The sequence below is a fragment of the Puntigrus tetrazona genome, chromosome 3 (genome assembly GCF_018831695.1).
Source record: "Puntigrus tetrazona isolate hp1 chromosome 3, ASM1883169v1, whole genome shotgun sequence".
Lineage (NCBI taxonomy): Eukaryota > Metazoa > Chordata > Actinopteri > Cypriniformes > Cyprinidae > Puntigrus > Puntigrus tetrazona.
In genome coordinates, this window is record NC_056701.1 from 9,200,028 (window position 1) to 9,213,090 (window position 13,063).

General features: G+C 39.4%; 2 protein-coding genes across 2 annotated transcripts; both read left to right on the top strand.

The window, feature by feature from the left end:
• The first annotated feature begins 2,803 nt into the window (after nt 1–2,803).
• On the top strand, nt 2,804–6,327 carry LOC122341842. The gene is made up of 5 exons (XM_043235489.1): nt 2,804–3,331; nt 4,054–4,195; nt 4,273–4,583; nt 4,680–4,718; nt 5,335–6,327. Exons 2-5 carry the CDS (start codon nt 4,117–4,119, stop codon nt 5,734–5,736), a joined length of 831 nt encoding a protein of 276 aa, XP_043091424.1. The 5' UTR covers nt 2,804–3,331; nt 4,054–4,116; the 3' UTR covers nt 5,737–6,327.
• Nucleotides 6,328–6,626: 299 nt separating this feature from the next.
• xab2 (XPA binding protein 2) lies at nt 6,627–12,907 on the top strand. Its single transcript, XM_043235848.1, has 19 exons — nt 6,627–6,788; nt 7,181–7,329; nt 7,419–7,542; nt 7,654–7,851; nt 7,966–8,100; nt 8,448–8,612; nt 9,038–9,182; nt 9,268–9,419; nt 9,506–9,625; nt 9,706–9,837; nt 10,325–10,456; nt 10,560–10,673; nt 10,786–10,948; nt 11,048–11,238; nt 11,325–11,447; nt 11,533–11,704; nt 12,082–12,208; nt 12,358–12,464; nt 12,597–12,907. The coding sequence occupies exons 1-19, from the start codon at nt 6,753–6,755 to the stop codon at nt 12,656–12,658; spliced, it is 2,547 nt and encodes an 848-aa protein (XP_043091783.1). The 5' UTR covers nt 6,627–6,752; the 3' UTR covers nt 12,659–12,907.
• The last annotated feature ends 156 nt before the right edge of the window (nt 12,908–13,063 follow it).

The following is a 13,063-nucleotide window of genomic DNA, read 5'->3' on the forward strand; positions in this document are numbered from 1 at the left end:
CATTTATATAAAGCAAAAATAACTTTGGATGTAGTACTGAGCCGTGGAGGATGCCACAAGCAGTGCTCAAGCACAAAGAGGAATATCCCCCAAACAGTATTAAGCCCTTATTCCATATCATTCTAGTTTATTAGTTAATAAATTATGATCAGTTGTGTCAAAAGCGTTTTAGGCCAATGAAAACTCCAACTGCTCCAACTTTTGTAATTTATTCAACCAAATCAATTAATGCCATTAATGTGGCACAATTTGATCTGAATACGTATATTGAATGTCTAAAATGAATTTATGTCTATCCAATAAATTGTCTACGATTAAATAATTTTTCTAAAACTGTGGAAGTAGAGAACAGGCTTGTAGTTTGAGTTTTGCATCCCCAGTTTTATACACTTTACCTATTTTACAAGTAAATGCTACTGGTTTAGGGATCCCCTCAGTTACCCCTTTTTCACAATTTTCATATCACCGCCATCACAATCAATAAATGTTTTATATTTACTCTTATTTACAATATTTATTACTACTACTTCTTCCACCGATGTGAAGAACATTGGGATTTCTTTAAATTAAATTTTCATTCCAGTCTTGACAATCGTTACAGTATGCTTTCTGAGTTTAACAATTCATTTCACTTTTTAAGTGTTTTTAAAAGTTTCTGGTCTGTACTATTTGCACCTGCACTTCCTGTAACTCAGCTCCTGTACATCAAATTCATAATATAATACTTAAGCCTATTGTCTGCTGATTTTCAGAAATCCATTAATCGGTTCCATAGAGTTATTAACCTAAACACAGACTGATGGTGTCAGCGGGTCTCTGCTGAGAGATATTGATGTCACTGCTCAAATAATTGTCGTCTCCCATGATAAAAGATCCGGGCTGTATGATAGAGAGGATTAACTGGTTTTATCTGGGATTAAAGACGGCCCCCGTCTAGGTTTCCTAATGGCTGTGGGTTTATATTCAAAGCTTAAGACCTTCTAAAAGCTCTCCATCCATCGCTTCAGTCTAGAGAGAAGCTCTCTCATAAGTTTGTACGCAAGTACTCAACCGCAGCATGACTGAAGTATTAATACTTGTTTTGAAGAAGCATGCGCTGATATTGGTATTTTAATAAGCAGAAAATCCAGATGAAGATTGTAGAATTGGAGATGATGTCTGTGGCGGACAAAATGGAGGTATTTTACACTTTATTTTAAATTCAATTTCAAGTAGTTCATTCATTTGAATCTCTGTGTAAATTTGTGCTACTGTCTGTTAAAATGTAAAAGAAAAAATGGAATTGAATGTTTTCGACAGCAAGTGTCAGTCGAGCAGGATGAGTTGTTTTCCCTGGTTAGTAAAGCTCAGCGTGGAAGAATCGATGAACAGCGCTGTACCTTGGGTCCCGCAACACACCAGCAGGATCATGCCTACAGCCCAGGTCAGATACTGTCATTAACACATGAATTTACGTGTTGAAGGTTAATTTACCTTCACCCTATAAGTCTGCTAAAGTGGAGATTTCTGGCTCAGTCCAGGAGAAACAAAAATCATTTTGAGAAAACAGCCATTTTTGTGATGTCGAAATTTAGCAGTGCATGAATGGACAATGCTACATATCGCTTTAAAAGTAACATTTACGTGACCTCCGCACGTTCTGCGCCAGATCCGGATGATTTTTTCCAGTTCCTGGTCAAGAGTCAAAGTCAGCGGTTAGACGACCAACGGGTGACCCTGAACTCATTGCCAGGGATGGAGGCGTTCACCATCAAAGACCCGAAAGATGGAAATGTACTCAAGACAAACTTTGATCAGATTTGCAGCATGGTCAGCAGAGCGCATGTGAGTTTCCCAGGCAATATATATAACATGTGCTGTATAAAAAATATTTTCAATGTTCTACGTGAAGATGCTAGATACAAGAAAAAGCTGCTTTCTATTTGAAAATATCCTGTTATATGTGAAATTGACCAATATATGAGAGAAAATCAATCCTAGCTTTTTATTAGTGCGTATAGATATATATAAAAAAACTTAGAGAAGGAATTTTTTTTACCTGCCATGTAGAGTTTCAAAAGACGCAACCCTTCAAAAATGAGCTTGACCCCCGGGACTCAGGGCTCTGTGAGAAGATCAAGCTTCAATCCTCCAACGACTGCTGATACAGACACTTATAACACTCTCACAACCAGATCAGCCTCGTTCAACCCTATATCAGACAAGGACAGAATGGACTACGAAAGTTTTGAAGTGAGTACGAATCTTATATATATAGACCACTTCAGTCATACGTTTTCTCAAAAAGTATAAAAGCCTGGTATTCTTGTTTCAAATCCGTCAGCGTGATCAGGACCAGCTGTTAAATCTAGTTAGTAAAGCGCAAAGTGGACGTATGGATGAACAACGCTGTTCTATCAACCCTTTATCACACGGACATACGGATAACAGCCAGTCAGGTAAGTCTGTCATGTGCGATGATTTACCAAACAGCTACAAATCGGCGAGCAATCAATGCTGTTTCTCTGTTTCCCTTCGCTCTTCAAACAGATCAAGATATCGAGAAGTTTTTTAAACTCGTTGCTAACACCCAAAATCGGCGGTTCGATGACCAGCGGGCGACGCTGAACCAGCTGCCGGAGATGAAACCTCCTCGTGGCATGACTGATCAAGATTCAGATCAGCTCTTCAGCATGGTCTCCAGAATACAGGCGAGTAAAATGTTGAGAAGTTGCTTTCATCATTTTAAAGCATTATATGCTACCGTTCACGCTTTCGGGGTCAATTGTATTTTTTTATTAATTAATCAATTTTATTTAGTAAATATGTATTGCATTGGTCAAAAGTGACAGTAAAGACATTTGTAATGATACATCAGTTTACTATTTCAAATAAATGCTGCCATTTTAAACGATTTGTCAAGGAACCCGGTTTTATAAAACATTGAACTCTATTTAAAATAATGAAATGATGGTACACTTGTGAGACTACGCATGGCTTTAACAAAGGCAAGAGCACAAATATAGGCCAGCATAAAAAAGGGGCTTATTTTAAGATGTTAATCAACATTTGCTAGCGTTCTCCTGTTTCTATAATTGGTACATGCCCAGGAATAGGGACCCGGATAGACTATCATTAATTTAAAAGCACTCTGTGATAACGATGCACTCTTGTATTATTTGCTCTTCGGCAGGGCTCTCGGATAGATGATCAGCGCTGCTCTGCTCCCAAAATCCAGCTGGGGTCTCCTGCCCCCCCAAAGAAATCTCATTCTCAGCCCGTATCCCTGTCTGGATCAGGCTCACCCACTAAATCATCTCGGAGCTTGGGATCATTCAGCCCTGCCTCGGAGGTGAGCTGCCAACAATTCAGACAGCATTCACTGAAGACAATTCTGAATACGGTTTATAACCTTTATAGGTTTAAACATTATTTATAACATAATAGTACCAACTGAAAGTGACAAAGATACCACAGAAATTGTATATATTTTACATTTTATATATTTTACAATACCAGTCAGTTGAATAATATATTTTTTTATATTTTGTAAGAAGCTTGTGCAAACAATTATATTATATTTAATTAATTAATTTAATATGCATTTTATTTCTGTGATGGTAAAATCTGAATTTTATACATTCAGAATAATTTCTTAAGAATTTAATCTCATTAAAGGAATTAATTGCAAAACAACAACAAAAACAACCAAATAACAAAAATCTAAACTTTCTACTAGTACTGTATAGATTTAAATTTAAATTGATAAAAAAAAATTATAAAAAATTGCTTTTCAATACTTAGTGTGAACAATAAACTTTTGATATTTGATATTTCCTGTTAGTTGTCCATTAGGATAAAAATTAGCATTTGGGGTAAATCTGGTTCATTGCATGAAATAACAAATATATATATGTCAAATCTTGGTATAATAAAATAAATAAAACATGTTAAGTCTGTGTCATGCTGTCTATTAATTTTTATCTGGTGACCAGACTATATTCCTGTGAATGCAGAATGCTGCTGAACATCAAATGCAAATGAAATGTACATTATTTTCTTTCTCTGCATCAGGTACAAACTTGTATTGATCAGGACCAGTTTTTTTCCCTGGTGCATCATGCACAGCAACGTCGAATGGATGACCAGCGGTGCTCATTTGAGCCCTTCAAAAAGACTGCGTCCTCTCCGAAGAACCCAAACTCTAGTTCCACAGGTAACCAAATCTGCTTACCGTGCTCCTTATCACTGCTATCCTTATGTCTCACACTCTGCTGTACTTGTCCCATGCAGTGGAAGATCCTGAGCAGTTTTTCAAACTAGTGGCCAACTTTCAGAGCAGACGACTGGATGACCAGCGCGTGGCGCTCGGCACACTGCCGGGCATCCAGACCTCCAGCACTGGAACTACAAGAGAGAAGAGTCAAACACTAGCCCCTAAAATCACCCTGACCCCCGCGTCACCTGCTGCGCCCAAAAGAGTTTGTTCTAGACCTTCCTCTCCCACTCTGAGCGTCAGTGAACCAGACACACCTGCCAGGCCTCCCCCCAGATCGGCCTCATTTTCCCCCAAAGGATTACTGCATGATGAGCTGTCTGCACAGGTGACCGATTCTGTGTAGCCTGCGTTTTTGCTTTTCATTTCTAAAAATTCAACTGAACGTGTTGGTATTAATTGGATGCATGCTTTTGCTTTGCAGATATCATTTCAAATTTCCATGTGCTTCCCTCCACATCAGGTAGGTAGAAGACGACTGCGAAATTCATTGCGGTTTTTACACTTTCACACTTCTGAAGTCATTTGATGGCCTTTTGTGAAAAACAGACCAAAATACGTCACAATGTTTCAGTTTTTCATAGTATTTTGAAAGTCAACGGGACTCCAAAACGAACTGAAAAAAGATCGAAATGACATGAGGGTCGGTTTTCAGTTTTGGGTGAACTATCTCATTGAATTCAGTCACTCAGTGACCTGCTGATCCTCAAGCGAATTAATGTAGTGCAAGAGATGTTATGTTTTTGGTTTTTTGTCATATTTATAGTCACTATGAACTTTTATAACCTGGTTTCACAGACGAGGAACTATGGCCTAATCCTGGCTTAGTCTAAGCCCTGTCTGTAAAACCAGGTCTGAGTTTGTCTATTTGTATAGAAAAGACTTGCATTATATATATATATATATATATATATATATATATATATATATATATATATATATATATATATATATATAGCTGGCGTCTTCATGGTGTATGTTTATAGCTATTTTAAACAGTATTTGCCAAAAGTACACTTCATTTTTACAAACTTTAAGCAAGCGATAGACGTTGGTGAGTTTATTTTTGTCTCTTTCAGACACAGGGAGCAAACAACCAGCCATGTCCATTTCCTGAAATCTTCCTCACAATCGGCCAGCCGGGGGAGGCTATAGTCATTCCTCTCAGCCCAAGACCCGGCAGACCACTCTCTCTCAATGTGAACCCACCTGGACAGCACCGCTCCAGGTCTGCGTCTCCTCACAGGTCCCCTGCCAGTCAGGGACACTCAAGACCCTCGTCTCCACACCCAGGAGACCTCGCTAGTCCAATGGGCCCATATGAGGACTACATCTCTCTGAACCAAAGAGTCCACGCCACTCAGCCGCAGCAGAATAATGTACGGGGCAGAGCAGAGCCAAGCAAGGAGGTTAAGAAAGGAAAAGGAAAGAGTAGTGGAAAGAAAGAGAAAAAAGAGGGAAGCAAAGAAAAGAAAAAATAGGACATGTTCATTTATTTTCATATACTTTACGTCTCCTAGATGAATGTCAGTGTTGCAAAAAAGCTAAACTTGTTGCATTTGACGTTTTGATTTGAAAAATAATAAAAAAGTTTTAATTAGCATGTTAAAATAAGCTATGTTCACGTTGGAAAATAACATTTAAAAATGTATTCTGTATGGTTTTGTTTCATGGCTCAGGGTTTGAACATACTGACTGACTGGAGTTTATTTTGCAGTTTTTTTATCTGCTGTGATGAATGATCAAATAGGCTTGTGCTGTTTCTGTGTCTGATAATTCTCTTGTGAATTTAATAAATGCGTATGTATTTGTGTGAAGCTTCACGTCTGTTTTTAAAATTTGCACAAAATTAGCGTTTGTTCTATTCTGTGACAGGAAGTGGCTTTCATAAGCCGCTTCGCCTGTCTTGCTTCCTCTGCACTATGGGAGAAAGCGGTTCTCAAGGGCCAGTTACAGATGTGGCTATAACAGCATCATCGAGTGAGGAGTATGTGACGAAACCGTAACCCATGCTGCGTCTCTTCTTCTTTCTTTTGGGGAGGTTTGGAGCTCCTCTTTGCTCTGCCTGGTGTTCCTTGTCTTAAAATTGTATATTCAGTTTGTGTGCATGCACTCACTACACAGGGCACGACCCCTTTCAAAAGTGGCCAATGTTACGATTTAGATTAAAAATATACTTTTAAGAAACTGTACTTGCAGCTATTAAATCGTATGCGAAGGGGAACACGAAATATAAAACTTTTTTGCTGTAAAGCCTGCAAAAGCGCCATCCGTTGAACCGCCCTAGTCCTGGAGGCTCCCCCTACAGGGCAATAATTGAAACAACATCAAGCGTCTGTCAGAAGAAGCGACAGCCAATAGGAATCGACTTCACTCGGAAAAGGCGGGGCTTTTGTACTCTGCGTTCCCAACACGTTGGGAAAGTATTTGTTTTGTCAAAGATAACTCTCGAGTTTTTAAAAATAAATATTGAACGAATTTTCTCCGGCAAAGGAAAATGCCGACGCTTAGCGGAAAGGCAGACGTTTTATTCGTATGTATTTGCGCTTTTAAGTCGGTTTTGTGACATTTTGTGAGTCTTTTCTCAGCTAGCTGTGATTAGCCTGCTAACTCTGAGAGGATAAAATGGCAAAATACAAAACAAATATGTTTTAATATTTCATTTACTGTCATCTGTGATTTGTTACCTGTCAAACACGACATGAAGTGCGTTATTGTTGTGGCGTTTGCGTTGATTAACCCCGCATTTAATAATAGATTGAATGGATAAAAGAGTCAGTTAGCATAAACGTTTCGCAAGAAACTAACGTATTTATTAGCAATTAAACAACCACTGTAATCGAACAAATATGAGCTCGAAACACTTTTTGGTCCCTAAAACATCTTTTTGAGCGTGTAATTAATAAAGTCGTGTATACGTTGCAGGAAGATGATGATTTGCCTTACGAAGAGGAAATCATCAGGAATCCGTATTCAGTCAAGTGCTGGATGCGTTACATCGAGCACAAGCAAAATGCTCCGAAAACGATGCTTGATATGATCTATGAAAGAGCTTTAAAAGAGCTGCCCGGCAGGTATGTGCATACCTTTTCGTTCTCTTATAATGAAACCCCTGTGCTTGAAACCTAAAATAGATTTGCCCGTTTTCTTATGTGTTTCTCAGTTACAAGCTGTGGTATAACTACCTGCGAGAGAGAAGGAAACAGGTGAAAGGCAAATGTGTCACAGATCCGGCATATGAGGAGGTGAACAACTGCCATGAGAGAGCACTTGTGTTTATGCATAAGGTAAATGTAACTTTTTTTACATTTTCACATTTGCAGCGCTGTGATTTGACTGTTGCCCTTTTAAAGCAAACTGAAGGTGTACCTATTGGTTTTTTTTCACAATCTTCTCAGATGCCGAGGATATGGATCGACTACTGCCAGTTCATGGTGTCTCAGTGCAAAATTACACGGAGCAGACGGACTTTCGATAGAGCGTTAAGAGCGCTACCCATTACCCAGCATCCTCGCATCTGGCCTCTGTATCTTCGCTTTGCCCGTAACTTGCCTCTCCCAGAAACAGCTATTCGTGTTTACCGCCGCTACTTAAAGGTAAATAACAGACATTATGCTGGTAACCAAAAACACGCTTGATTGTCTGTATTAGTTGACGTGCCAAACTTTGCGCTTTAAGGTGTATTTTAATAAAGCCGGTCCTATTTGTAGTTGTCACCTGAGAATGCAGAGGAATACATTGATTACCTGCGTTCAGTCGGACGTCTTGATGAAGCTGCGATCCGATTGGCGGCTGTGGTCAACGATGAAAACTTTGTTTCTAAAGAGGGAAAGTCCAATTATCAGGTCAGCAGTTTTTCCACCTGTTTAAATATATTACAATTCAGAAGTTTGGGATGGATTGCAGTTTTTATTTTTATGTTTTTGAAATGCTCACCAAAACTATTTGGCACAGATTGCAGAAATGTTGCATATTCAAAATGATGCGGTGTAAAAAGGTTTACATTTTTCTGGCATATTCATGCTTGAAGACAAAAATGTAGGTTGCAGATTAGGATTTGGTTGCTTTCAATGATCCAAGATTAGAAAAAAAAAATATCCGAATAGACTAATAATTCTTATAGGAATTAGAATTGCTTAGGTCCCTATTCAGTTAATTGAATTTTCATTCTACGATGTAAATGTATTTACAGCTCTGGCACGAGCTCTGTGACCTCATCTCACAAAACCCGGACAAGGTGACTTCACTGAAAGTGGGAGCGATTATCCGAGGAGGTCTCACTCGCTTTACTGACCAGCTTGGCAAGCTCTGGTGTTCTCTGTCTGATTACTACATCCGCAGCGGACACTTTGAGAAGGTAAAACAAATATACAACATCTAAGACTCTGTATACTAGTGTTGTCACGGTACTGGAATTTCTAACTTCGATACGATACCTTGAAAAATATCAATATTTGAATGCCGGTTAATAAATTAACATTATTTGATGAACAGATTTTAGTTGTGCGTCTACATTTGAAATCTCAAACATGAGCGCGCAAAAGAATCCACATGTGAACGGCCCCTTACTATACTCAAGCAGAGCGAATGAGACGAAACGGGCGCTGTGGTCACATGTCGTTCAGCTATTATCTGTATATCGATACTTCGGGAAATTAGCATCGGTACCGTTCAGATATTTCGGTATCAATATTTATTGAAATATCAGTATTTTTGATAACACTACTGTATACACTAACCCTTCTCATGCATAAATCAACACCATTGTCTTGCTTCTTCAAGGCTCGAGATGTATACGAGGAAGCCATCTTAACCGTTGTCACTGTACGAGACTTCACCCAGGTTTTCGACAGCTATGCACAGTTTGAGGAGAGCATGATTGCTGCCAAGATGGAGACCACATCTGAACTGGGACAAGATGAAGAGGGTGCGAGATTTTTCCTCCGAAGAACTATCAAGCAAATAATACTTGATGTTGGTCTCACATAAATCCTGATTTTTCCCCACTGTAGATGACATTGACTTGGAGTTGCGATTGGCGCGTTTTGAGTTGCTGATAACTAGACGACCGCTTTTGTTAAACAGCGTGCTGCTGCGTCAGAATCCTCACAATGTTCACGAGTGGCACAAGAGAGTCAAGCTCTACGAGGGACAGCCGCGGCAGGTTGGAAAGATCATGTACATCTTTTAAATCAATTGATATTTGTCTCAACATGACCACCGTGTGATTTACACTGCTGTTTCCTGTAGATCATCAACACGTACACAGAAGCTGTGCAAACCATAGATGCCATGAAAGCCACAGGAAAACCTCACAGTCTCTGGGTGTCCTTCGCCAGATTTTATGAGGATAATGAACAGCTGGATGATGTATGATGCTTCTCTTGTACCTGCAGCTTTGTAGATTTGTTGGTTAAACTGATGGTTAACTGTTTCAATTGAACTTCAAGGCTCGGACTATCTTCGAGAAGGCCACAAAGGTGAACTACAAACAGGTGGACGATCTCGCTGCAGTGTGGTGTGAATATGGAGAGATGGAGCTGAGACATGAGAATTACGACCAAGCTTTGCGTATACTAAGGGTAAGAGACCACTATACATTACCAGTAATGCCTTGGTGAAGCAAAGTGTTACTTTAGAGCCACTGTGTTAATATTGTTTTTATTTATATTTCAGTTGTTTTAATGTATAGTTCATCCAAAAATTTTAAGTCTGTGAAAAATCATTTACTTACCCCTAGTAGTTCCAAATCTGTATTGTGTTCTGCTGAACACAAAGGAAGATATTTTGAAGAAAATTTGTAACCAGGCATGAGTTTAGAACGGCATTAGGGTGAAAAATAAATCGAAGAAAGAATTTTTGGGTGTACTAATAACTACTTTAACATTTTATATAGCTTTGGCAGTTTTTTTTGGTTTTGTTTGTTAAATGTCATGGGGTCAAGACATTTTGCAGCCCAGTTTCAAAGTTTGCTTGGCATCATAGAAAAAGTGCATTTCATGCCAAAGGATAAATTGGAGATCGCGTCGTCAAATGTTTTCCAGATGTTGACATTCTTTTTCTTTTCAGAAAGCAACAGCGATTCCAGCCAGAAAAGCAGAGTATTTTGATTCATCAGAACCAGTGCAGAATCGAGTGTACAAGTCCCTGAAAGTGTGGTCCATGCTTGCAGACTTAGAAGAGAGTCTTGGGACGTTCCAGGTCTGTAGCTTTATTGTTTACTTTTCATTGAGGGGGTAAGTGTGCATGTATGTATGATCTTGCTATTTGTATGTTAATGTATGTTGTATGTTTATTTTGTCAGTCCACAAAGGCAGTGTACGATCGCATCATTGATCTCCGGATCGCCACTCCTCAGATCATCATTAACTACGCCATGTTTCTTGAAGAACACAACTACTTTGAGGATAGTTTCAAGGTAAAAGAATTTAGCATAACCTTGTTTTTTTTTCTCCAGGTTTTTTTTTTTTTTTTTTTTTCCAGTTTAACAAATCTGTCTATTTATAAACTAATCTGTATTTGATTGAAAGGCATACGAGCGTGGCATTGCCCTCTTTAAGTGGCCTAATGTTCATGACATCTGGAACACGTACCTTACCAAGTTCATTGACCGTTATGGAGGCAAAAAACTGGAGAGAGCACGAGATCTATTCGAGCAAGCGCTGGATGGATGCCCTGCTAAATATGCAAAAAGTAATAATACAGAAAACACAAAATTAACTGCATTCATTTAAGATATTAAGAGTAAATGCACGAAACCCAGGTCCTAATTTAATGCCTCTTGTTTAACAGCTATCTACTTGCTGTATGCTAAGCTGGAGGAGGAGTACGGTCTGGCACGACATGCCATGGCTGTGTATGAGAGAGCCACTGCAGCTGTAGAACCAGAGGAAAGACACCAAATGTTCAACATCTACATCAAACGGGCCGCAGAGATTTACGGAGTCACTCACACAAGAGCCATCTATCAGAAAGCCATCGAGGTAAACCAGCTGTCACTCATTTAAAAATATCAGGAAGTGTAATGGTATGTGTTTTGTGCTATAATCAGTTGATTTGGTTGGTGCAGGTCCTGCCGGATGAACACGCCAGAGACATGTGTCTGCGCTTCTCTGACATGGAGAGCAAACTCGGAGAGATCGACAGAGCGAGGGCCATCTACTCGTACTGCTCTCAGATCTGTGATCCGAGGGTAAATCTTTCTCTACCGGCTTACATTACTTTGCTCACGTTGTGCGTGATCCTGTATTTTGACTGACTTGGCATCTCTCAATCAGGTGACCGCTCATTTCTGGCAAACGTGGAAGGAGTTTGAGATACGCCACGGTAATGAGGACACCATCCGTGAGATGCTGCGGATTAAACGAAGTGTCCAGGCCACATACAACACGCAAGTCAACTTCATGTCCTCTCAGATGCTCAAGGCAACCACCAATGCTACTGGAACAGGTACGTCATTTATTAAAACGAACCAGAACTCAAAATGGATTGTTTTTAAAAAAAAATAGGCATGATTCGTCAGTGTTATAAGGAACACAAGCGCGCACACACACATACACACCCACACACACACACACACACACACACACACACACACACATATATATACGACATATGTGTATATATGAATTATAGGTGTATAAATGAATTTACAGTTAGTCATAAAAAAAAAAAATATATATATATATATATATATATAATGAAAAAAAAAATAGGTTAGGATGGTAATCAAATAGGTGCTGCATTAATCCGCAAATTGGGGTTATATAACAGCATATAAGTTCTTCTTTGTATGGTTCAACTCTTTTTAATTGCTTGTGTTTTAGTGTCAGATCTTGCTCCTGGGCAGAGCGGAGTGGATGACATGAAGCTGCTGGAGCAGAAGGCTCAACAGCTGGCTGCAGAGGCAGAACAGGACAAACCCAAGCCTAAAGACAAGATCCTTTTCGTCAGGTATGCACTGCGCCTTAGTCTGAGGCAGACCACGCAGATCAGTCAGAGCAAAGCCGGCTCAAGAGCTTATCGAAAGGTTCTGCCCTTGTTGAAAGTGAAGTTTCGATTGTGCTATTTACATCACCTGACCTTTGTGTGGTTTTGTATAGGAGTGACACCTCTCGCAGTGAACTTGCCGAACTGGCCAAACAAGCTAACCCAGATGAGATTGACATTGATGATGAAGATGAGGATGCAGAGGATGGGGAACCAGATGGTTAGTTCAGATGTGGCATGATTGTTTTTTTTTTTTGTTTGTTTGTTTGCTTTTGCAGATGATTTTCAGTGGTGTGTCTTCGAACAGTTGCTTGACTTTGGTAGTCTGATCATTTTACATTGTTTATTGCAGAGGTACAATTGGAGCAGAAGTCTGTCCCTACTGCTGTCTTCGGAGGACTAAAGGATGACTGAGTTGGCTCCTTTTTTTACAGATGATCACAAAACACCTGGATTCAGTAATCAGAGAAATGAATAGCAATGTGCTGAATTCATGTGAATGGCTTATTGCACTGCAGCGATACCAGTTCAGACCACATGGTGTCATTCTTTGCAGCGTTTATATGCTTTTCTGTATGTTCATCGTGACATTGGGTGGATAAAATGATCAAGCTCTCGATTGCTTACTCCTCTCTATTGTATATTAAAAGAACAATTAACATGCCTGACATCTCCAGATCATTTATTATCAGATTGCAATACTGTAAACTATCTGAAGGCACAGCCTTTAATTGCATGGACACATGGGTGGAGCTTTTCAGATGTTTGTTTGTGCAAGCATCTGAATGCTGTGGTTTGAGGAATATGCCAGGTTTTAGA